At 42.9% G+C, this 26556-nt stretch overlaps 1 protein-coding gene across 1 annotated transcript; it reads left to right on the forward strand.

Moving 5' to 3' along the window:
• Nucleotides 1-14201: 14201 nt before the first annotated feature.
• Nucleotides 14202-25749, forward strand: LOC120998539 (prolactin-2-like). Its single transcript, XM_040429270.1, has 5 exons — nt 14202-14289; nt 15692-15873; nt 22560-22667; nt 24453-24614; nt 25567-25749. The coding sequence occupies exons 1-5, from the start codon at nt 14202-14204 to the stop codon at nt 25747-25749; spliced, it is 723 nt and encodes a 240-aa protein (XP_040285204.1).
• Nucleotides 25750-26556: the final 807 nt, after the last annotated feature.

Genomic DNA, 26556 nt, shown 5'->3' on the forward strand with positions numbered 1-26556 from the left:
TGTTCAGGGATCATTCATTTTCCAGAGAAGGCAGGATAAGAACACTGACGATGATCTTGATAACAGATGACTACTTAACCACCTCAGCCCCCATAGCTTAAACACCCTGAAAGACCAGGCCACTTTTTACACTTCTGACCTACACTACTTTCACCGTTTATTGCTCGGTCATGCAACTTACCACCCAAATGAATTTTACCTCCTTTTCTTCTCACTAATAGAGCTTTCATTTGGTGGTATTTCATTGCTGCTGACATTTTTACTTTTTTTGTTATTAATCGAAATTTAACGATTTTTTTGCAAAAAAATGACATTTTTCACTTTCAGTTGTAAAATTTTGCAAAAAAAACGAGATCCATATATAAATTTTGCTCTAAATTTATTGTTCTACATGTCTTTGATAAAAAAAAAATGTTTGGGTAAAAGTTATAGCGTTTACAAACTATGGTACAAAAATGTGAATTTCCGCTTTTTGAAGCAGCTCTGACTTTCTGAGCACCTGTCATGTTTCCTGAGGTTCTACAATGGCCAGACAGTACAAACACCCCACAAATGACCCCATTTCGGAAAGTACACACCCTAAGGTATTCGCTGATGGGCATAGTGAGTTCATAGAACTTTTTATTTTTTGTCACAAGTTAGCGGAAAATGATGATTTTTTATTTTTTCTTTTTTTTTCTTACAAAGTCTCATATTCCACTAACTTGTGACAAAAAATAAAAAGTTCTATGAACTCACTATGCCCATCAGCGAATACCTTGGGGTCTCTTCTTTCCAAAATGGGGTCACTTGTGGGGTAGTTATACTGCCCTGGCATTCTAGGGGCCCAAATGTGTGGTAAGGAGTTTGAAATCAAATTCTGTAAAAAATGACCTGTGAAATCCGAAAGGTACTCTTTGGAATATGGGCCCCTTTGCCCACCTAGGCTGCAAAAAAGTGTCACACATCTGGTATCTCCGTACTCAGGAGAAGGTGGGGAATGTGTTTTGGGGTGTCATTTTATATATACCCATGCTGGGTGAGATAAATATCTTGGCAAAAGACAACTTTTCCCATTTTTTTATACAAAGTTGGCATTTGACCAAGATATTTATCTCACCCAGCATGGGTATATGTAAAAAGACACCCCAAAACACATTCCTCAACTTCTCCTGAGTACGGAGATACCAGATGTGTGACACTTTTTTGCAGCCTAGGTGGGCAAAGGGGCCCATATTCCAAAGAGCACCTTTCGGATTTCACAGGTCATTTTTTACTGAATTTGATTTCAAACTCCTTACCACACATTTGGGCCCCTAGAATGCCAGGGCAGTATAACTACCCCACAAGTGACCCCATTTTGGAAAGAAGACACCCCAAGGTATTCCGTGAGGGGCATGGCGAGTTCCTAGAATTTTTTATTTTTTGTCACAAGTTAGTGGAAAATGATGATTTTTTTAATTTTTTTTTTTTCATACAAAGTCTCATATTCCACTAACTTGTGACAAAAAATAAAAACTTCCATGAACTCACTATGCCCATCAGCGAATACCTTGGGGTCTCTTCTTTCCAAAATGGGGTCACTTGTGGGGTAGTTATACTGCCCTGGCATTCTAGGGGCCCAAATGTGTGGTAAGGAGTTTGAAATCAAATTCAGTAAAAAATGACCAGTGAAATCCGAAAGGTGCTCTTTGAAATGTGGGCCCCTTTGCCCACCTAGGCTGCAAAAAAGTGTCACACATCTGGTATCTCCGTACTCAGGAGAAGTTGAGGAATGTGTTTTGGGGTGTCTTTTTACATATACCCATGCTGGGTGAGATAAATATCTTGGTTAAATGCCAACTTTGTATAAAAAAATGGGAAAAGTTGTCTTTTGCCAAGATATTTCTCTCACCCAGCATGGGTATATGTAAAATGACACCCCAAAACACATTCCCCACCTTCTCCTGAGTACGGAGATACCAGATGTGTGACACTTTTTTGCAGCCTAGGTGGGCAAAGGGGCCCATATTCCAAAGAGCACCTTTCGGATTTCACAGGTCATTTTTTACAGAATTTGATTTCAAACTCCTTACCACACATTTGGGCCCCTAGAATGCCAGGGCAGTATAACTACCCCACAAGTGACCCCATTTTGGAAAGAAGACACCCCAAGGTATTCCGTGAGGGGCATGGCGAGTTCCTAGAATTTTTTATTTTTTGTCACAAGTTAGTGGAAAATGATTATTTTTTATTTATTTATTTTTTTCATACAAAGTCTCATATTCCACTAACTTGTGACAAAAAATAAAAACTTCCATGAACTCACTATGCCCATCAGCGAATACCTTGGGGTCTCTTCTTTCCAAAATGGGGTCACTTGTGGGGTAGTTATACTGCCCTGGCATTCTAGGGGCCCAAATGTGTGGTAAGGAGTTTGAAATCAAATTCAGTAAAAAATGACCTGTGAAATCCGAAAGGTGCTCTTTGGAATATGGGCCCCTTTGCCCACCTAGGCTGCAAAAAAGTGTCACACATCTGGTATCTCCGTACTCAGGAGAAGTTGAGGAATGTGTTTTGGGGTGTCTTTTTACATATACCCATGCTGGGTGAGATAAATATCTTGGTCAAATGCCAACTTTGTATAAAAAAATGGGAAAAGTTGTCTTTTGCCAAGATATTTCTCTCACCCAGCATGGGTATATATAAAATGACACCCCAAAACACATTCCCCACCTTCTCCTGAGTACGGAGATACCAGATGTGTGACACTTTTTTGCAGCCTAGGTGGGCAAAGGGGCCCATATTCCAAAGAGCACCTTTCGGATTTCACAGGTCATTTTTTACAGAATTTGATTTCAAACTCCTTACCACACATTTGGGCCCCTAGAATGCCAGGGCAGTATAACTACCCCACAAGTGACCCCATTTTGGAAAGAAGAGACCCCAAGGTATTCGCTGATGGGCATAGTGAGTTCATGGAAGTTTTTATTTTTTGTCACAAGTTAGTGGAATATGAGACTTTGTATGAAAAAAATAAAATAAAAAAAATCATCATTTTCCACTAACTTGTGACTAAAAATTAAAAATTCTAGGAACTTGCCATGCCCCTCACGGAATACCTTGGGGTGTCTTCTTTCCAAAATGGGGTCACTTGTGGGGTAGTTATACTGCCCTGGCATTTTACAGGGGCCCTAATGTGTGGTAAGTAGGTAAATGACCTGTGAAATCCGAAAGGGGCTCTTTGGAATGTGGGCCCCTTTGCCCACCTAGGCTGCAAAAAAGTGTCACACATCTGGTATCTCCGTACTCAGGAGAAGGTGGGGAATGTGTTTTGGGGTGTCATTTTACATATACCCATGCTGGGTGAGAGAAATATCTTGGCAAATACAACTTTTCCCATTTTTGTTATACAAAGTTTGCATTTGACCAAAATATTTCTCTCACCCAGCATGGGTATATGTAAAAAGACACCCCAAAACACATTCCTCAACTTCTCCTGAGTACGGAGATACCAGATGTGTGACACTTTTTTGCAGCCTAGGTGGGCAAAGGGGCCCAAATTCCTTTTAGGAGGGCATTTTTAGACATTTGGATACCAGCATTCTTCTTACGCTTTGGGGCCCCTAAAATGCCAGGGCAGTATAAATACCCCACATGTGACCCCATTTTGGAAAGAAGACACCCCAAGGTATTCAATGAGGGGCATGGCGAGTTCATTGAAAAAAAAAATTTTTGGCACAAGTTAGCGGAAATAGATTTTTTTGATTTTGTTCTCACAAAGTCTCCCTTTCCGCTAACTTGGGACAAAAATTTCAATCTTTCATGGACTCAATATGCCCCTCACGGAATACCTGGGGGTGTCTTCTTTCCAAAATGGTGTTATTTGTGGGGTGTTTGTACTGCCCTGGCATTTGAGGGTCTCCGCAATCATTACATGTATGGCCAGCATTAGGAGTTTCTGCTATTCTCCTTATATTGAGCATACGGGTAATGAGATTTTTTTTTTCCGTTCAGCCTCTGGGCTGAAAGAAAAAAATGAACGGCACAGATTTCTTCATTCGCATCGATCAATGTGGATGAAAAAATCTCTGCCAAAAAAAGAAAAAGGAGGGGAAAGGCGTCTGCCAGGACATAGGAGCTCCGCCCAACATCCATACCCACTTCAGCTCGTATGCCCTGGCAAACCAGATTTCTCCATTCACATCAATCGATGTGGATGAATAAATCATTGCCGGGATTTTTTTTTTATATATACAAAGTGTTTGCCAAAGTATATGAACACCGCCACCTCCTCAGCTCATATGCCTCGGCAAACATATCTTTTACTGCAGAGGAGAAATCTCGTCTTGCAGCGCCGCATACACCGACTTGCGTGTAATCTGACAGCAGCGCAATGCTTCTGTCCGAATGCACATCAGTGATGCAGCTGGTCGATCGGATGGTCCACCTGGAAGGTAAAAAAAACAAAACAAAAAAGAAAAAACCAGGCCGCAAAGCAATAACTTTATTAACTTTAGAACAGAACATATTAACTTTTTTAAACTTTTTTAACTTTTTTACTTACCGGTAATTTTTTATTTTTATTTTTTTTTTTACCTTTATAGAACAAACCTCTCCTTCCCCATGGGACAATGTGCAAAGCGCAAATCGCCCAAAGATGTGGCGAAGTACGTTATGCACTTTATCCCAGGTGAAAGGAGAGGTTTGCAGCAGCTGTGAGAGAAAGGGCCCTAATAGCCCTGTGTGCCTGTCCTGGTGAGATGTGATCCCTATGCTAGGTGTACCTGTGTGTGGTACTTCCGGAAACACTCTAAGCATAGGGCAGGGTGGTCCGGACAGTCAGGACAGAAATAGCGGGTGTCACGCCTTATTCCACTCCTGCTACAGACACAACATTTTTTTCGGGGTGGAGGTTGGGTTGAGGTACCAGCAACGACACTGGGGAAATGTCGCTCGTGTAGACGGCTAACTACACTGGTGGATGGGGCCACGGAACCTCCTGGGTAAAGGAGGTTCTCGATGATCTCTTCCTGGAATTTGAGGAAGGATCGTGTTCTCCCAGCCTTACTGTAGAGAACAAAACTATTGTAGAGCGCTAATTGAATTAAATATACAGACACCTTCTTATACCAGCGTCTGGTTCTGCGGAAAAATAAATAGGGAGCCAACATCTGGTCATTGAAGTCCACCCCTCCCATGAGCGCATTATAGTCGTGGACTGAGAGGGGCTTTTCAATGACACGGGTTGCCCTTTGAATTTGTATTGTCGTGTCTGCGTGAATGGAGGAGAGCATGTAAACGTCACGCTTGTCTCTCCATTTCACCGCGAGCAGTTCTTCGTTACACAAGGCAGCCCTCTCCCCCCTTGCAAGACGGGTGGTTACAAGCCGTTGGGGGAAGCCCACGCGACTAGTTCGCGCGGTGCCACAGGCGCAAATCCGTTCTAGAAACAAATGCCTAAAGAGGGCCACACTTGTGTAAAAATTGTCCACATAAAGATGGTACCCCTTGCCGAATAAGGGTGACACCAAGTCCCAGACTGTCTTCCCACTGCTCCCCAGGTAGTCAGGGCAACCGACCGGCTCCAGGGTCTGATCTTTTCCCTCATAGATCCGAAATTTGTGGGTATAGCCTGTGGCCCTTTCACAGAGCTTATACAATTTGACCCCATACCGGGCACGCTTGCTTGGGATGTATTGTTTGAAGCCAAGGCGCCCGGTAAAATGTATTGGGGACTCGTCTACGCAGATGTTTTGCTCAGGGGTATACAAATCTGCAAATTTCTGGTTGAAATGGTCTATGAGGGGCCGAATTTTGTGGAGACGGTCAAAAGCTGGGTGGCCTCTGGGACGGGAGGTGGTGTTGTCGCTAAAGTGCAGGAAACGCAGGATGGCCTCAAATCGTGTCCTGGACATAGCAGCAGAGAACATGGGCATGTGATGAATTGGGTGCGTTGACCAATATGACCGCAATTCATGCTTTTTTGTCAGGCCCATGTTGAGGAGAAGGCCCAGAAAAATTTTAAGTTCGGAAACTTGGACTGGTTTCCACCGGAAAGGCTGGGCATAAAAGCTTCCCGGGTTTGCGTTTATAAATTGTGTGGCATATTGGTTGGTCTCTGCCACGACTAAGTCCAAGAGCTCCGCAGTCAAGAACAGCTCAAAAAATCCCAGGGCCGTACTGATCTGAGCCGTCTCAACCCGAACTCCAGACTGGGCGGTGAAAGGGGGAACTACTGGTGCGGCTGAAGTTGGTGACTGCCAATCAGGATTTGCCAGCACCTCAGGGATTCTAGGGGCTCTACGGGCCTGTCTGTGCGGTGGCTGCGACGGGGTAACTAGTGCACGTGCCACCGTACCAGCTTCAACTGCCCTTCTGGTGCTCGCTACTTCACCATGTTGTACGGCAGTGCTGGTACTAGGTCCAGGAAGGGCTGCGCTGCTGGTGTATGCCTCACCACGTGATCCGGCAGCGACAGCCCCACTCTGCTGCTCTTGAAACGGATCCTGCGTAACCTGTGGTCTAGCGACACGGGGCCGGGTACGCCTGGTGCTGCCAGGGACCTCAACCTCCTCGTCCGAACTTTGGGTCAGAGAGCCACTGCTTTCTACAGGTTCATATTCTGACCCGCTAGATTCGTCAGATGAGGGTTCCCACTCCTCATCCGACTGGGTCAGAATCCTGTAGGCCTCTTCAGAAGAATACCCCCTGTTTGACATTTGGACTACTAAATTTAGGGGTATTCCCTGAGACTACCCAAGAAAAAAAGCAAGCCTGTCTTACAAAGGGGAGGCTAGCGAAGTACCGGAGGCCGCTGCGGTTGATAAAAAATATCAAAACTGATTTTTTTATCGCCGCAGAGCGTGTAAAGTGAATGTGCAGTGATCAAAAAATAATAATTTTTTGTCACTGCGGTGGGGCGGGCGTGGGTGAACGCACGTGTGGGCGACCGATCAGGCCTGATCGGGCAAACACTGCGTTTTGGGTGGAGGGCGAACTAAAGTGACACTAATACTATTATAGATCTGACCGTGATCAGTTTTGATCACTTACAGATACTATAAAAGTACAAATGCTGATTAGCGATACGCTAAACAGCGAATAAAAGTGACTGCGGTGCGGTGGGGTGGGCGCTAACTGACGCTAACTACCTAACCAAGGGGCCTAAACTATCCCTAAAACCTAACAGCCAATACTAGTGAAAAAAAAAAGTGTCAGTTTACACTGATCACTTTTTGTCTTTCACTAAGTGATTGACAGGGGGCGATCAAGGGGTTAATTTGGATGATGGGGGTGATGGATGGTGATCAGGGGCTAAGGGCAGTGTTTGGTGTGTACTCACAGTGATGTCTGCTTCTCTGCTGGATCCAACCGACGAAAAGGACCAGCAGAGGAGCAGAGAAGCCATATAACAGATCATATTTACTAATATGATCTGTTATCTGGCTTGTGATTCGATTTTTTAAAAATCAGCAACCTGCCAGCGACGATCATTGGCTGGCAGGTTGCTGATGAAACACTCCTCGAACTTTTGCCGGCCCGCGATGCGCATGCGCGGGCCGGCTGTGACCGAAATCTCGCGTCTCGCGAGAGGACGCGCCGGCGCGTCCAGGAGGAATTAAGCAACCACCTCCAGGACGCGTCTGTGCGTACAGCGGTCCGGAGGTGGTTAAACACCCTGAAAGACCAGGCCACTTTTTACACTTCTGACCTACACTACTTTCACCATTTATTGCTCGGTCATGCAACTTACCACCCAAATGAATTTTACCTCCTTTTCTTCTCACTAATAGAGCTTTCATTTGGTGGTATTTCATTGCTGCTGACATTTTTACTTTTTTTGTTATTAATCGAAATTTAACGATTTTTTTGCAAAAAAATGACTTTTTTCACTTTCAGTTGTAAAATTTTGCAAAAAAAACGACATCCATATATAAATTTTGCTCTAAATTTATTGTTCTACATGTCTTTGATAAAAAAAAATGTTTGGGTAAAAAAAAAATGGTTTGGGTAAAAGTTATAGCGTTTACAAACTATGGTACAAAAATGTGAATTTCCGCTTTTTGAAGCAGCTCTGACTTTCTGAGCACCTGTCATGTTTCCTGAGGTTCTACAATGCCCAGACAGCACAAACACCCCAGAAATGACCCCATTTCGGAAAGTAGACACCCTAAGGTATTCGCTGATGGGCATAGTGAGTTCATAGAACTTTTTATTTTTTGTCACAAGTTAGTGGAAAATGATGATTTTTTTTTTTGATTTTTTTTTCTTACAAAGTCTCATATTCCACTAACTTGTGACAAAAAATAAAAACTTCTATGAACTCACTATGCCCATCAGCGAATACCTTGGGGTGTCTTCTTTCCAAAATGGGGTCACTTGTGGGGTAGTTATACTGCCCTGGCATTCTAGGGGCCCAAATGTGTGGTAAGTAGTTTGAAATCAAAATGTGTAAAAAATGACCTGTGAAATCCAAAAGGTGCTCTTTGGAATGTGGGCCCCTTTGCCCACCTAGGCTGCAAAAAAGTGCCACACATGTGGTATCGCCGTACTCAGGAGAAGTTGGGGAATGTGTTTTGGGGTGTCATTTTACATATACCCATGCTGGGTGAGATAAATATCTTGGTCAAATGCCAACTTTGTATAAAAAAATGGGAAAAGTTGTCTTTTGCCAAGATATTTCTCTCACCCAGCATGGGTATATGTAAAATGACACCCCAAAACACATTCCCCAACTTCTCCTGAGTACGGAGATACCACATGTGTGACACTTTTTTGCAGCCTAGATGGGCAAAGGGGCCCATATTCCAAAGAGCACCTTTCGGATTTCACTGGTCATTTTTTACACATTTTGATTTCAAACTTCTTACCACACATTTGGGCCCCTAGAATGCCAGGGCAGTATAACTACCCCACAAGTGACCCCATTTTGGAAAGAAGACACCCCCAGGTATTTCGTGATGGGCATAGTGAGTTCATGGAAGTTTTTATTTTTTGTCACAAGTTAGTGGAATATGAGACTTTGTAAGGGGAAAAAAAAAAAATCATCTTTTTCCGCTAACTTGTGACAAAAAATATAAAATTTTAGGAACTCGCCATGACCCTCACGGAATACCTTGGGGTGTCTTCTTTCCAAAATGGGGTCACTTGTGGGGTAGTTATACTGCCCTGGCATTTTCCAGGGGCCCTAATATGTGGTAAGTAGGTAAATGACCTGTGAAATCCGAAAGGTGCTCTTTGGAATGTGGGCCCCTTTGCCCACCTAGGCTGCAAAAAAGTGTCACACATGTGGTATCGCCGTATTCAGGAGAAGTTGGGCAATGTGTTTTGGGGTGTCTTTTTACATATACTCATGCTGGGTGAGAGAAATATCTCGGCAAAAGACAACTTTTCCCATTTTTTTTATACAAAGTTGGCATTTGACCAAGATATTTATCTCACCCAGCATGGGTATATGTAAAATGACACCCCAAAACACATTGCCCAACTTCTCCTGAGTACGGCGATACCAGATGTGTGACACTTTTTTGCAGCCTAGATGCGTAAAGGGGCCCACATTCCTTTTATGAGGGCATTTTTAGACATTTGGATCCCAGACTTCTTCTCACGCTTTAGGGCCCCTAAAATGCCAGGGCAGTATAAATACCCCACATGTGACCCCATTTTGGAAAGAAGACACCCCAAGGTATTCAATGAGGGGCATGGCGAGTTCATAGAATTTATTTTTTTTTGGCACAAGTTAGCGGAAATTGATTTTATTTATTTTTTTCTCACAAAGTCTCCCTTTCCGCTAACTTGGGACAAAAATTTAAATCTTTCATGGACTCAATATGCCCCTCACGGAATACCTGGGGGTGTCTTCTTTCCGAAATGGGGTCACTTGTGGGGTATTTATAATGCCCTGGCATTCTATGTGCCCTAAGGCATGAGAAGAAGTCTGGAATATAAATGTCTAAAAAATTTTACGCATTTGGATTCTGTGAGGGGTATGGTGAGTTCATGTGAGATTTTATTTTTTGACACAAGTTAGTGGAATATGAGACTTTGTAAGAAAAAAAAAATAATTTCCGCTAACTTGGGCCAAAAAAATGTCTGAATGGAGCCTTACAGAGGAGTGATCAATGACAGGGGGGTGATCAATGACAGGGGGGTGATCAATGACAGGGGGGTGATCAATGACAGGGGGGTGATCAATGACAGGGGGGTGATCAATGACAGGGGGTGATCATTGACAGGGGGGTGATCAGGGAGTCTATATGGGGTGATCACCCCCCTGTCATTGATCACCCCCCTATAAGGCTCCATTCAGATGTCCGTATGTGTTTTGCGGATCCGATCCATGTATCCGTGGATCCGTAAAAATCATACGGACATCTGAATGCAGCCTGACAGGGGGGGGTGATCAATGACAGGGGGGGGGGGGGGGATCAATGACAGGGGGGTGATAAGGGAGTCTATATGGGGTGATCACCCCCCCTGGAAGGCTCCAGGGAGACGCCTGTATGTGTTTTGCGGATCCGATCCATCTATCAGTGGATCCGTAAAAATCATGCGGACGTCTGAATGGAGCTTTACAGGGGGGTGATCAATGTCAGGGGGGTAATCAATGACAGGGGGGTGATCAGGGAGTCTATATGGGGTGATCACCACAGTCATTGATCACGCCCCTGTAAGGCTCCATTCAGACGTCCGTATGCGTTTTGCGGATCCGATCCATCTATCAGTGGATCCGTAAAAATCATGCGGACATCTGAATGGCGCTTTACAGGGGGGTGATCAATGACAGGGGGTAATCAATGACAGGGGGGTGATCAGGGAGTCTATATGGGGTGATCAGTGGTTGATAAGGGGTTAATAAGTGACAAGGGGGGGGGTGTAGTGTAGTGGTGTTTGGTGCTACTTTACTGAGCTACCTGTGTCCTCTGGTGGTCGATCCAAACAAAGGGGACCACCAGAGGACCAGGTAGCAGGTATATTAGACGCTGTTATCAAAACAGCGTCTAATATACCTGTTAGGGGTGAAAAAAATCACATCTCCAGCCTGCCAGCGAACGATCGCCGCTGGCAGGCTGGAGATCCACTCGCTTACCTTCCAATCCTGTGAACGCGCGCGCCTGTGTGCGCGCGTTTACAGGAAATCTCGCGTCTCGCGAGATGACGCATATATGCGTGACTCTGCGCAGGGCTGCCGCCTCCGGAACGCGATCCTGCGTTAGGCGGTCCGGAGGGGTTGTCCTGCAAAAATATTCTGCGGTTTAAACCAGCAGCTGAATACTATTGTAATTGCATGTAATTAAACATGAGTTATAGCCACGGAGTTATTTGATAAAATGTATCTGTATACCGCCACCTGCTGTTTGCTCTTTTTCTTATATCTTTGTCCACATGGATGCACATGGGTCACGGACGTTCCTGTGACAGGTCCCATGAGATCAGTGAGACTGGCAACACGTGGTTTGATCTGACAGGTTCCTTGTGGATCAATTTGTGTCTGTGTTTTTTCTGGTGATGGCCACATCCCTCGCCTCAGGTGTTGCTTATTTATCCGTCCCTATTTATTGTGACTTCCCCCACCATGCTGTGCGGTTTATAGCTTCAGTCTGGTTTTGGATTGCTGGTGTTTGGATCTCTTCGGAGTTCCTGTGCTTCCATTGTATTTGAAGTTAAGTGTCTTCTTCCCCTTTTGTTGATTGTTTAGGTATCTTGTTTTGCTCTTTTCCCAGTCATTTGTGTTTAGGCCTGAAGGAGACTCCTGTTCGTCCTACCGTTTGGAGGAACAGGTTGTCTCTTGTCCTGACATTAGTTCCAGGGTCCTACAGGGTAAATTAAGTCCCTGTGTATGAACTCACCTACCTCTAGGGTCAGTTAATATTTACAGTCAGTCAGGACTTTGACTAGGTTTTCTCTAGGAGGTGACCAGCTCGTTTCCCTAGTTTCCAGGCCTTTTCCCCTCACCCCTTTCCCTCCCACACCAAAATGTGACAATATGCTAAGTTCCATGCTTCAGCTGCCTCCTGTGCTGTGATAAAGAAGAGAGCTGCTGCCTGAAAGGACATGCCCCCTAAGCTGCCAGGTTGAAATAGATGTAGCAGAGCAATTGGAGAAGTGAATGTGGAGATCTTTGGATCCATGTGAAGAACAGGACTGGTTCTGAGTTTGTTTAAAAAAAAAAAAAAAGATTATGTACTGTATAATGTCTGATTTTCATTTTTTGCTCATGGGATAACCCCTTTAAAGTAGCTGTCTGGTTTAGAAAGCCCATTTTCAGATTCTTTTTATAAGGAACTGCCTGGTAACAGTGGGCAGTGGGGATTTTGATGTCCCTCACCACCAGTCACTGTAAAGCAGCTACAAAGAGCATCACTCCCTCTGAAGGATCCAACACATTCATACATTACACTGACAGATTTAAACCACCACTGTGTAATTCTTCATTTTCTCTGTGGTGGCGCTACAGCAGAGTTGAATAATTGCTGCCAGGTTTTCCCACAGATCACGGTTCATTGATGGGGTCCTAAAAGTGTGAAGCCTTGCAATCAGCTTAGTTTTAAGGGAACCTTCTAAGGAAATGGGAATTCCAAAGTGGAGAACCCCTTTAAGTCCTGCAGGTATCCACTGCTAGACCCATCACCATTTTGATAAGTAACTATTAAAACATCTTAAAAGTTAAGTGCATCTACATAAATACATTGAGATATATCCGCTATTATCTAATTATACACCTATACTGTAGAAAATACAGTAAAAGTTCACACCATATGTAATATGTAAATTGGGCCAGAGAAGTTATTACAGATGCATTTGTGCAAATCCACTGTACTTAGGAGAAAATTAATGAAACTGGAGTAAGTAAAGATGATACCAGTAACCCCCGCCTGGCTCCTCTCCTAAATATGGATGTTGGGAAAATGAAGATTCCATGTTTCTGATTAATATGGTTACCATTTCTGATGTCATTGGGGGCACCAAAGTGGTGGGAAGATGGAAGGTATAAAAGTCTGTGCTGCTATTCCACTGGACATGAGCAGGTAAGCCTAACGTTAGATGAAGCTTGATCTGACCATGACTACCACCAAAGGAGCTTCTTTTCCAGGTATGATTAATTTATGGCACCCAGCCTTGTTCTAGGCTCAGCTCTGAGGGAAGTTTTTGACTTTCAGTTTCTAATCACCTGATAGGTCATTGGAGTTAATATCATAACCCTAGTAGAGGGGTTGTCCAGGATCAGAAAAATTTGGCTGCATGTTATTCTAATCTTGTACAACTTCCTTCAATATACCAAAGGTGAATATTTACTGAAATACCATTTTATTTTATCAAAATAGGTCCATTCTCTGTTGATTAGTATCTTAAATATCTTTAAATTGGTTGGAGCGCTTTCTCTAAGTGGAGCTGCATACAGATTTATAATTGAGTTTAAAGAGAACCTGTCACATTGAACATGCAGTATTTTTTGCCAGCAGCACGTTATAGAGCACGAGGAGCTGAGCAGATTTATATATGGTTTTGTAGGTAAAGATTCAGCAAAACTTGAAATGTTTTTTTTTTTTTGTAACTTAAATCCCTGCTCACTCTGGGTTTGGGAGTCAAGAATAATCTTATAGGGAATCACTATGATATTCCCCCAATGTCTGATAGGTATATTTCAAACGGAGCCCACAAAGAGCAGGAGAGCAGATGGGGCATGAGTGGCTACCCTTCATTCACTTCTATGGGACTTCCGAAAATAGCTGAGCGCGCCACTCGGCTATTTCAGCACTCCCACAGAAATTAATGGAGGGCGGCCGCGCATGCACAGTCCGCTCTCCTTCTCTTTGTGGGCTCCGTTTTAGGGCCTAGCAGTATGCCCAAAACGTATGAGATGGGCCAACCCCTTTTAATCTATCAACAGATTTGGTTCTATGTATTAAAAAAACAACCCTAACCCCAATATATTATTATGTTGGACCTAAAAATTTATTGGTGTTCAAAGATGGACAACAAACTTTTATCTTAAAGTGGCTGTGCAAGAATGGAGGGGTTTTGGCAGCCCCCCCCCCCCCCCCCCCCTCCTCCTGCTGGTGTCGGCTCCCCATTACTTCTTCTCCCGGCACTGGGCTCTATCGATCTCAACATCTGATTAGACATCTCCACGGCCAATCACTGGCCTTAGTGATGTCTGTCTACTCTTGAGTCATGACAAATAATCACATGACGCAAGGGGATCTGGACACCGCCACGGCCAGTGATTGGCTGCAGCGATGTCAAACCAGATGTTAACATCGCTGGAGCCCAGTGGAGCATCACAGGCCTGCAGGAGGAGAAGCTGGGAGCTGGCGTGGGAAGCAGGTGAGTAATCTTCCCTTTGCAGGGTTTTCCAAAATCTCTCTATCTTGCACAACCCCTTTTAAGGGTTTTAAGGGTTTTTCTGAGACTGGGAACCCCTGTTAAAGACTTTGTCATAGGCACCCTGGTTCAAGCACTGAGCTCCCTTCGGCTCAACTTCCAGTCCCTGCTGGACCGGAAGTGCAACATGCTGTCTAAATGCACTTCACTACTGCTGGCCAATAAAAGGCTACAGTGGTGGCAACGGTCATGTGTTGTAACGGAGGACACCACCTATGAGGTCACTGAGTGGCTGGGAGTGGTCACATGCATGTAAATGGCATGTCACACTTCTGGCCCAGTAGGGACCGGAATCGAACAAGAAGGGATGGGAGCTCAACTCTGGAATGCCTATGACTAGTGTTGAGCGAATTGAGCTTCGGCTCCTAGATCCGAAGTCAATTCACTCCAAACTTGGTTTTAATGCTGTAACCAGTCTTAGTACAGCATTAAAATAAATGGGCACCAGAGAGGCGAAGTGAGTTCTCACCTAAGTCTGTGAATAACTTTGGCCATCGATTTTTAAACCTTAAAACCATTCAAAAACATCCGAAGTCGGCTTCTGTACCAACTGGTACCTCAGTACCGAAGCCAACTTCGGATCCATGTTTTAAAATAGTTTTAAAAGTCGAATGCCGAAGTTATGTGAGACTTTGGTGATAACTGACTTCGCCTTGCCGGAGCCCATACATTTTGACCAAAGTGACTTTGGATCCGTGATCCGAAGCTCACTTCGCTTAACACTATATGACAGATGAGATTTTTTATTTTTTTACTTTTTCACTCTAACCGGCCATCTCAACGGTGATTCCTCATCTATATGAAAAGAAAGACTAATATAAATGGAATAAATAAGACCCATCGCCTTTGTAACACTTTTTTTTTATATTCATTTTATAACTGTACTGTACAGTATCTAAAAATAACTCTTATTGCTACATGAAAACTGTCAACAAGCAGGCTGGCTGCTCCTGGCTCTTATAGATTGATTGTGTCTGTCCTCAGTACAGAGTGGTGAAGATGTGCTGCTATATTATGCCATAGATTATTCCCCCGTTAATGGCATTACAGTCCAGACCATAAATTATTGAATATCTGAACTGCTTTATTATCGTATGAATAGAAGCTTTATGCAAGTCCTGGGTTTATGATTTGCACCACAGCAGTAATTAAAGTGTTAATGAGTCAATCTACCCACAACCTAGTTAGGTCCCTACTGTACATTCTTTAAAGTGCTAAATAGAGGAAAAAATAAGCACAGTAAGGTCTCTCAGCAGCAGCATACCTACCTCTTGACAGTTTCCAGGGTAATTTCATTTTATAATGATCAAACTTTATATTTGGCAATTTTGTTGTATTTATACAGGAAAGCTGCTGCTTGTGGTTTTGGTATTGAATATGTGCCTGACGAAGGGGTTGGTCTTCTCTAGTCCAATCTGCACCCCAGGGAGTTTCCAATGTCAGGTTCTGCTCAGTGATCTTTTTGACAGAGCAATCCGACTTTCACATTATATCCATTCTCTATCCACAGAGATGTTTGAGGACATTGTAAGTACTGGAGAGCCCTGTGACTACTTTCATGTGTTGCAGCTATGGTTGGAAAGCAATATGGGTGACATGCAAAATGTGGACTTGGTCTACATTAGTTCTTTTACCAACAGCCATTTCAGTATTCTTACCTTTTCAGATAATACTTTCTATTAAAGTGCTATTCTCCCAACACTGTAGGAACGTAAAAGGAATCGGTCAACAGGAAATTCACTGATAAACCAGGCACAGTGCCTTGTAAGGCTAGCTAAGCTGAAGGTAATGATGCCTTTCACTTAGTCATCCCTTGCTTCAATCTGGAGAAAAAAGTACTTTGAATTCATATTCATATATTGGGCAGACTAGATGGGCCAAATGATTCTTATCTGCCGACACATTCTATGAATGAGAAGTTAAGTGCACTGAGGGTGAGCCTAAGCCACTCTGTGCAACCTTGTTCTTCCTGCTTCCTCTGCTATTGGTTACAATAGCGAATCACAGCTAATGTCAGTTCCGTAATTATTTCAGAGTACTCACAATTAAATGGATCGTTGCGGGGTCCGGTGTTCCTTGTGGCGTCCCATGTGTTATGGTACACTCTGCTTCTCTTCCCTCCGCTCAATTCCTACAGTGGTGAGTATCATAGGTATACTGCTAATCCCCACTGTATCTGCCTCAGTCTCGGCGTCCCACGTGTGTGGTTCAGCCTCGGGGTTCCATGTGTGTGGTTCAGTCTCGGCGTCCCACGTGTGTGGTTCAGCCTCGGGGGTTCCACGTGTGTGGTTCAGCCTCGGGGTTCCACGTGTGTGGTTCAGCCTCGGGGTTCCACGTGTGTGGTTCAGCCTTTCTTTTTGCGCCTGATTTTGGCGTCCCACGTGCTTGGTTGCTCCTGACGTGCGTGGTCCCTACAGACTGGACCGTAGCAATAGGTCTTTTCCCAATTTCTGCTGGCAAGATGTCAATTTTCAATGGTGCTTCTTAAAAGTGCAATATACATCGGTACTTGGAAGCTGCGGTTATTTACCAGATGCCTTTCAAAGTCTTTTGCAACTGACTTCTTCCTCAGTGGTTATGCAGCTTCAAATCCAGTACCCTTATATACCCTACTGCCCTCCTATTACAGTATAATCCAAACTGTGGATCGGAATGGTGTCGCTTGTCTTAAATTCTCATTATAATAAAAATGTATGAATAAAATTCTATATGTATACTCATAAAAGTTTATGATGAAGAATCCATGAATTGACTATGCGATTAATGTGCGGTTCCCATGGGTCTTTCTAGAAAGGGTGTGTTTTCTATCTATCTATAACATACAATAATATTCCATATCACCATATACTGTTTCAGTTCGATGTTCGTAACATTTTTATAGGAAAAATATTATTTATTTCAACTAATTGTTTAACGTGCAACTCCGCTGATGTGATTTATATAGTGCAATGTCTGTGCAAAAAACAATATGTGGGCAGGACTAAAAACATTAAAAAAGAGAATTGCTGAACATCTAGCTAATATCAAGAAAGGGTACACCAACTATTCATTGTCAAACCACTTCAAACAATGTCATAACCAAAAAGTTATGGGGCTGAGTTTTGCAGCAATCGAAAAAGTTGAAAGACAGTGGAGAGGTGGGGATCACATCAGTAGGATGTCTAGAATTGAATCAAGACGAATCTTTGAGTTCAACACTCTATTGCCCGAAGGCCTTAATGCAGAGATTGAACTATTTGGATTTCTGTAGATCCTGTAAACATCTGACGTGGGATCGGAGCTTGTTGTTATTCTAACACTCAGATTTCGTCTTGGTGGGAGGCTCCCACCCATTATCCTACTATATTCTACTATTTCCACAAATGAGGGAAAACTGTGCGGTTGATTGAGAAAAGTATACAGAAGAGGTTGCATACAAACGTCATTTTCGAGATGTAGAAGGGGGTATTAGAACCATTGTTGCAATAGTATATTCTATTGGAACTATGACATTTTAAAATAAAATATATGGAAAATTAAAAATATAAAAATACAACATATTATTGGAAATAGTTGAAATAAATAATATTTTTCCTATAAAAATATTATGAACATCGAACTGAAAGTATATGGCGATATGGAATATTATTGTATGTTATAGATAGAAAACGCACCCATTCTAGAAAGACCCATGGGAACCGCACATTAATCGCATAGTCAATTCATGGATTCTTCATGATAAACTTTTATGAGTATACATATAGAATTTAATTCATACATTTTTTGTGTCTGATGCTTGTGTATTAGAGGGGAATATATTATAATGAGGATTTGTTAAGACAAGTGACACCATTCCGATCCACAGTTTGGATTATACCGTAATAGGAGGGCAGTAGGATATTATAAGGGTACTGGATTTGAAGCTGCCTAACTACTGAGGAAGAAGTCCATTGCAAAAGACTTTGAAACGCGTCTGATAAATAACCGCAGCTTCCAAGTACCCATGTATATTGCGCTTTAAAGATGCACCATTGAAAATTGACATCTTACCAGCAGAAATTGGGAAAAGACCTATTGCTACTGTCCAGTCTATAACCCTAAAGAAGGGACCATGCACGTCGGACGCCAAAATCAGGCACAAACAGAAAGGCTGAACCACACACGTGGGACGCCAAGACCGAGGCAGATACAGCGGGGATTAGCAGCATACCTATGACACTCACCACTGTGGAAATCGAGCAGAGGGAAGAGAAGCAGAGTGTACAATAACATGTGGGATGCCACAAGGAACACCGAACCCTGCAATGATCCATTTAATTGTGAGTACTCTGAAATAATTACGGAACTGACATTAGCTGTGATTCGATCATGTAACCACAGTAGGAGGATATCCAAGTAACATATCCCATATACATGTTAAATACAGTGAGGAACAGAAGTATTTGAACACCTGAGAAAATCAGTGTTAATATTTGGTACAGAAGCCTTTGTTTGCAATTACATAGGTCAAACGTTTCCTGTAGTTCTTGACCAGGGATTTTGGCCCACTCCTCTACACAGATCTCCTCTAGATCTGTCAGGTTTTGGGGCTGTCGCTGAGCAACATGGAGTTTCAGCTCCCTCCAAAGATGTTCTGTTGGCTTTAGGTCTGGAGACTGGCTAGGCCACTCCAGAACCTTCATATGCTTCTTACGGAGCCACTCCTTGGTTATCCTGGCTGTGTGCTTCGGGTCATTGTCATGTTGAAAGACCCAGCCACAACCCATCTTCAATGCTCTGACTGAAGGAAGGAGGTTGTTGCTCAAAATCTCACAATAAATGGCCCCATTCATCTTCTCCTTAATACAGTGCAGTCGTCCTGTTCCCTTCGCAGAAAAGCACCCCCAAAGTATGATGTTACCACCCCCATGCTTCACAGTCGGGATGGTGTTCTTGGGATGCAACTCATCCTTTTTCCTCCAAACACGACGAGTGAAGTTTAGACCAAAAAGTTCTACTTTGGTCTCATCTGACCTCATGACTTTCTCCCATGCCACCTCTGGATCATCCAGATGGTCATTGGCAAACTTCAGACGGGCCTGGACATGTGATGACTTGAGCAGGGGAACCTTCCTTGCAATGCATGATTTGAAACCATGACGGCGTAGTGTTCTACCGACAGTGACCTTTGAAACTGTGGTTCCAGCTCTCTTCATTTCATTGCCCAGCTCCTCCCTTGTAGTTCTTGGCTGATTCCTCACCTTTCTTATCATCAGTGATATCCCACGAGGGGAGATCTTGCATGGAGCCCCAGTCTGAGGTAAACTGACAGTCGTCTTTAGTCTCTTCCATTTTCTAACAATTGCTCCAACAGTTTATTTATTTTCTCCAAGCTGCTTGGCAATTGCCCGGTAGCCCTTTCCAGCCTTGTGGAGGTCCACAATTTTGTCTCTAGTGACAGCTTTTGGTCTTGCCCATGGTAGTAGTTAGCGTCTGACTGACTGTGGGGTGGACAGGGGTCTTTAAAGAGCTCAGACAGGTGCTACTAAGTTTGATTAATGAGTGGAGTAGAGGTGGACTTTTTAAAGGCACAGTAATAGGTCTTTAAGAGACAGAATTCTTGCTGTTTCTCAGGTGTTCAAATACATATGTTCAGCAGTGCAAGACAAATACATTCTTTAAAAATCATACAATGTGATTTCCTGCATTTTTTATTTATTTCGTCTATCAGACTGGGAATGCACCTACAACGTGAATTTCAGACCCCTCCATGATTTCTAAGTCAGAGAACTTGAACAATCGCAGGGTGTTCAAATACTTTTGTTCCTTACTGGACAACAAGAATACTCTGTCAGCGCTGTGCTCCAGGAGGATATACGCAATATAGTGGACATGCAGAATAAAATAACGGGATATACACATTTTAATTGACATATCTGGATTGAATGTCGAAGGTTTCTGATATCTACTTGTTTAAAGTGGAATATTTTAACCGGACACAAATAATAAAGTGACTATTATGAACGGATAACTAATCTTCCTTTATGTGGATCAGAATGGTGTCTTTGATACATAAAGTCAATGCTATAACTTAGACTGTTCAATCTCTGGGAATACGGCGATCTTAGTTACTACTCTGTAATCAATACAGATCGTGACCCCACGGATGTTGAACAGAATAAGTATAACATTTTTAGGGTGGGTATTTAATTATTTTATTGTTTAATAATATTGTGAACCATTCTTTATCTTTATTTTATATGTAAATAAACACCTATTTCTCGGAGACTCTGGATGGTGAGGGCCTATCTAGTTTATACAATTCCTTGTAGATATGCTGATCCTCCTGGTGAGAAGCAAAATTACTAAACTAGTCCCTGAAGAAGACCAATGTGAAAATAAGAACTTAGAAATAAATGGCTGAATAGAGTGTTTAAAGGGGTATTCTCATCTTAATGATCACTGTTAAATCTGTTAATGATTTAACAGTGATCATTTTTCTAAATATATTTAATTAACTTATTCCCACCCCTTAGAAGAGAATAAACAAATACTTACCTGACTGTTGTCTTCCGTCTCCCCTGGTTATGGCCACTGCTCTTTTCAGGAATCGCGGTGGCCGCGCTTGCACAGACGACTTCTTCTCTTCTCCTGGCCGGCCGCGCGCAGTCCCGAAAGCCCACGCCGAGGCCGCGCATGTGCTATGGTAATTTCTTCCTGGCCAGTATAGTATAATAGCCAGGAACAAGTCACCAGGGCGCATGCGCGGCCTCGGCGTGCGCGTTCAGTCCAGCGCGGGGCCCGGCCGGGAGAAGACTTCAATCAAGATGGAGCCCGCCCCCTGTCGAGTGCCGAAACCAGGAAGTGGACAGAGAGCCGGGAGCAGGTAAGTATGAAACGGCGTGTTGATAATACCCCTTTAAGGCTTGGCAGACAACTAAGGGATTTCTATTTCTGTGTAGTTTCTATGGTGAACAGCTCTTTAATTAAGCCTATTGAGATTGTCCTATTAGTGCATATAAATGGCACAGAGGGTCATATACCACCAAGGAGCTGAGAGCTGCTGGAAACTCAGAATGCCATGTAATACATAGTCGCTCGTTTATGTGAATGGGCAATGTGTGGTACTACATGTCTCCTGCAGTGGTCGCTACACGGTAGATGTCTAGTTGAATGCTGCTTTCCCTGGAGGTTACAGCAGCCGGATTATCCATGAGGTTACAGCAGCTGGACCATCCTTGATAAGTTTACCAAAAGGTTTGGCTGCACTATTCATATTGAAGGGGCATTTTACTATTTTATTTGACTGCTTTATGAAGGTTTGGAAAAATAGAAATGTGCAAAAGAGAACCGTCAAGACTTTTTACTATGAATATATAAACTCAGTGGAGGAGGGAAAATATTAATACCATTGCCCGTACAAACTGATTCGGCTTCTTCACCAAATTTCACAAAGAAATTTGCTTTGTGGCGAATTACTTCCTCACAAAGCGCTTTGTAATTAGCAGGCGCAATGACCGTGGGAAAATAAGGGCTTTCAGGAGCTAAAAAAAATTGAATTACATAATACTCACCATATCCATTTGAGTGCGAAAAGGCCACTGTGGCCATCTTGATTGGAGATCCCGCACAAAATCTCACACGGTACGTGATGACATCATCACGCTGGCCAATGTGGTGACGTCATACGTCACCGCGCACGAGATTTTGTGCGGGATCTTCAATCAAGATGGCTGCGGCGGCCTCTTCGTGCTCAAATGGATGAGGCAAGTTTGTATTTCACCCCTCCCACCCCCATTTCAGGGAAAATTGATTCGTTACCACGAAGCACAAGGAAATTCGACTTTGCGGCAAATTTATTTTTCCCTGAAATTCGGATCAAAGTCCACTTCATATAGTTCAATTTGCCCAACCCTAAATATATTATCAGAAACAGAAGTTCCAGAATATGGGCAAATTACTTAGAAATATAGCAAGTGCCAACTGTTGTGCTGTACTTGTATATCGGTACCTAGTGTTCCGCACTAATGTTCTCAAGGGCACCATAGAACATATTTTTCATTTTACCTTTTACAAAACAAAGAAAGAAAGATGAAATGAGCACTTTATAGTTCCTTTAGGATTTTGTAAAAAATAAAAAAAAATTACCAGTACGTTTTCATATAATTTATGTCTCATCAGTAAAAAGCAATGTTCTGTTCTTTGCAGTTTCTCTTATTAATATCATAAATAAAGAACCATCATTTTTATTACAGGATCAACAATACTCTGAGGGGTGGCAGCTTATAATTAAAGCAATGAACAATTGTCATACCTCAACCCTAAATACTCCAGAGGACAAGGAGCAGACACTGCAGCTGACAGTAAGTACTCAGCAGTATTAAAGGACACACCAGCAATAGCCATTGTATTATAGGGTCAGGGCCCATGCACAAGGCTGTTGTAAGGATCTGAAAAACATGGTGGAGGCGGCTATGGGCCCATATTTTACTTCTAATTTTATACGCATGCCAGAATATAGAGGTATTCACGCCAAAATCTGCTAATAGTGGCAGTGGTTAATAAAGTGGTGTCAGGACCGCCACATTTATGAATGTGTTACCAGAGAAAAGGTGCAAATATAGGCGATGCTGTAGGCATACCCCAGACAAGCGTAAACTCATGAAAAGCCACGGGCTGTATGTGAACATGCAACTTTTTATTATAAAATTGAAGGCTCCTGCAGAGCTGGCCATATTCACTCCTTGGTCATCAAAATGTTGCAAATCTGCACTAGGTCTCATTTATTATGTTCTGTATGACATTTGATAATTTTGGTCTCTACTTTCACCACTTTCATCTCCAGCTCTAAAAGTTAGTTATGGCTCAAATTGCACCAAAATTGCTAAATCTCCCCCATTGTCTCACAAAAATACCATAAAGATGGCCATGAAGGTCCTGCAGTTCGTAAAGACTCAACGTGGTGCCATACAGGGTCCTAGCATTTATATTGTTAATATCTGGGAAACAAGAAATTGTTAGGGCAGCGTCACCCCAGAAGTCCTGAAACATAGACTGCTGCATCTAAATCACACCCATGGTTAAATCTATATAGGTCGAGAAGGGTGTTAATGGACCAGTTTATTATTTTGCTATTTTATGCACTTTTATGGCGCTACTATATTTCGTCGCACTTTACAGACATTAGCATTAGGCTGTCCCCAATGGGGCTCACAATCTAAGGTCCCTATCAGTATGTCTTTGGAGTGTGGGAGGAAACCCACGCAAACATGGGGAGAACATACAAACTCCATGCAGATATTGTCCTTGGTTGGATTCGAACCTAGGACCCAGCGCTGCGAGGCACCAGTGCTGCCCCCTGATCCACAGCAGTGACCTGTCTGAGAAGGCATTTGAGTAGCATGCAGCAGTGGCAAATTTCGGGCAACCCCCCCAATCCACACACACTCGGCAGGACCTGTAAAGGGAAGCTTACTTCCTGCTTCCGGGCACTGGCTCCCCACTTCTCCTCCTTCCGGCCTGCGATGGTCCGCTGCTCTCCTTCGCTATTAACATCCGGTTTGACATCACCCGCAGCCAATCAATAACCACAGCCGTGACTGGCTCCTCTTAAGTCATTAGAAGACATGCCAGTGACCGTGGCTGCAGAGATGTCAAACTGGACATTTTCAGCATCAAAGCCTCCCCATTCTTGCACAATCCCTTTAAAGAGATCTACGGTATGTTCTTGTCCCAGAAAACCAGTTTATTATTTGAATTTCAAGAGGTTGTCCATGTCTTTTATATTGATGGCCTATCCTTAGGATAGATCATTAATATCAGATTGTTGGAGGCCAACTCCTAGCACCCCCATCAATCAGCTGATCTGCAGTAGCTTCGTCCACTTTGTAATGGTCAGAGCTGGTTCTAATGAATGGGAGGAACACTGCAGGTATCAGTTCCGGTCACTCCACAGTGTACAGAGCTACTGCACAACAGCTGATCCCCCAACAATCTGATATTGGTGGCCTATCCTAAGACTAGGCCATTAATATAGACGTCACAAAAAAAAAAAAAAACTCATTGCTGTAAGATTTATGTGCATATATTTGCTGATTCTGTGTTTTCGTATGCATGCACATATTTATTATCTTGCATTGGTTCAACAGCACGAAGACTTGATGAGCCTTGTAAATAAATTACTGCGTTCTTGGTCCCAACCTCTACAATACCTGTCTATGAGGGCACCAAATAACATGCTGCAGAAGGTGAAAGAAGCTGAGGAATACACTAAGATTCTTCAAGGAGGAGTAGACAGGATCTCTGGAAGAGTAAGCACTATTATTAACACGCCTGCATTTAGGATATTATGGTGGACAATGGTGAAACAGTAGTAACAAAAGAAGAATTGGCTGTAGAGATAGGCAAATCTTACACACTTGGTGTGAATTTAGAGGAAGTGTGTTATTAAAGGTGGCGTTCAGCCAATAAGAAGAATTTAGAAAAAGCTCAAATGTAGGAAAAAAATAAAATAAATTTAAATAAATAAAATTATATTTGCCTCACCAATCCCTGATGCTCCCATTTCAAAACTTCAGCCAATCACTGGCCACAGGGGTGACCTGCCTCAGCCAGCGATTGGCTGAGTGGTCATTTCCTTTGTATCAAGAAACACCCGCGGCCACCTGGGAAGCTTGGGAACAACCGAGAATCTGATTTCTTTCTTTCACAGCATTCTGAGCCTTTTTTAAATACTTTTTATTGGCCAATCAACCCTTTTAACCTACCAATTTATTTTTGGAATGTGAAAGAAAACCTGTGCTAACAGTCCATGCAGATGTTGACCCTGATCAGATTCAGAATTACTGCCAGACAAAACGGTAAAATACAAAAACAACATTTTATTCATGTCCTAGTACAGTAATAAAATGTTGTTGTTTTGCTTAATTTTACCTTTTTTTTTTTAAGGCAGTGAAGTTACATTATATAATGACGGCACATTATTTGATCTTTTACTGTTAGACCTGATCAGATTCAGACCCAGGACCTCAGTACTAGCAAAGCAACAAGGCCAGCCTACGAGCCACAGTGCTCATCCATGCTTCAGAATTTGGTCTATAGTATATTTATTTAATATAATACCTAAAAACCTTTAAGGAAATCTATAAAACCCAGTTTTCTGGAAGCGGCAGTAATCTTAAATATGGAAAAAATAAAAATGTGAGATTATCCTGGGTGGTACACATCAACAGATATATATATATAACCCGCTGTTTATTTCAGATGCTGACTGATCTAGAAGACTACTACCCTCAGTGGTTTGGCCCTGTCAATGTTACAGTTCCGCGAGGAGATTCCTACCTGTTCCCCGTGTACCACTTGCTGCACTGTTTCCGCAGGGACTCTCACAAGATTGACAGTTACTTAAAGATCCTCCGATGTCGCATGCTACATGCCAATTGTTAGGGATGAGTCTACTTGAAATTATATGAAACTTTATTTCTGCTGCCTCAAAGTAAACACTACTAAACAAAAAAAATACCAATTAAGTGGGACACCATTTTGATTTCCTGCCCTGCCTTTAAGAGCTCATTCACACAACCATGGGACCGCTGTGGCCATGCTACGGACTGCAAACTATGGGTCCACAAAAACCGGGCACTGGCACTCCGCATCTTTGACTTCAATGGGTCCGCCATTCGCAAGATGCGGCGAAAGATGAGATATGTTCTATCTTTTGCAGCATGGGGGCACAGCCCCTGAAGCATGCGGAAGGGCTACCACGTGTTTTTGGGTCCTATCTTTCGCTGCACACATTGAAGTCAAAGGCTCTGCACCGCGATGCAGAGTGTGGGTTTCCTAAAGCAATGTGAAATCCGATTCGGAGCATCATGTCTTACAAAGCATTCAGAAAGTCTTCAGACTCACTTTGTTCGCATTATGTTATGTTGCAGCCTTGTGATAAGGGAAAACTGTACTTTTTCCTATAGTGTGCAAGCACGACCATCACTGATGGATTGTGGTCATAACCATGGAAACAAGCAGTGTATAATGTGATGGAAAAATGAATCCAGCCAGCAAAGGAAGCAATATGGACAATCACAATACATAAGTAAATGCCTTATATTAACATTTTCAACATAAGAAATGCTATTTGCTGATGTGAGGTAGGGTTGGGCGATATACCGGTGTTCACAATATACCGCGGTATTAAAAAACAGCGATATTGCCGTTTCCTAATTACTGCAGTATTTTGTGACGTCATCGAAGCGG

The sequence above is a fragment of the Bufo bufo genome, chromosome 1 (assembly GCF_905171765.1).
Source record: "Bufo bufo chromosome 1, aBufBuf1.1, whole genome shotgun sequence".
NCBI classification, from domain to species: Eukaryota; Metazoa; Chordata; class Amphibia; order Anura; family Bufonidae; genus Bufo; species Bufo bufo.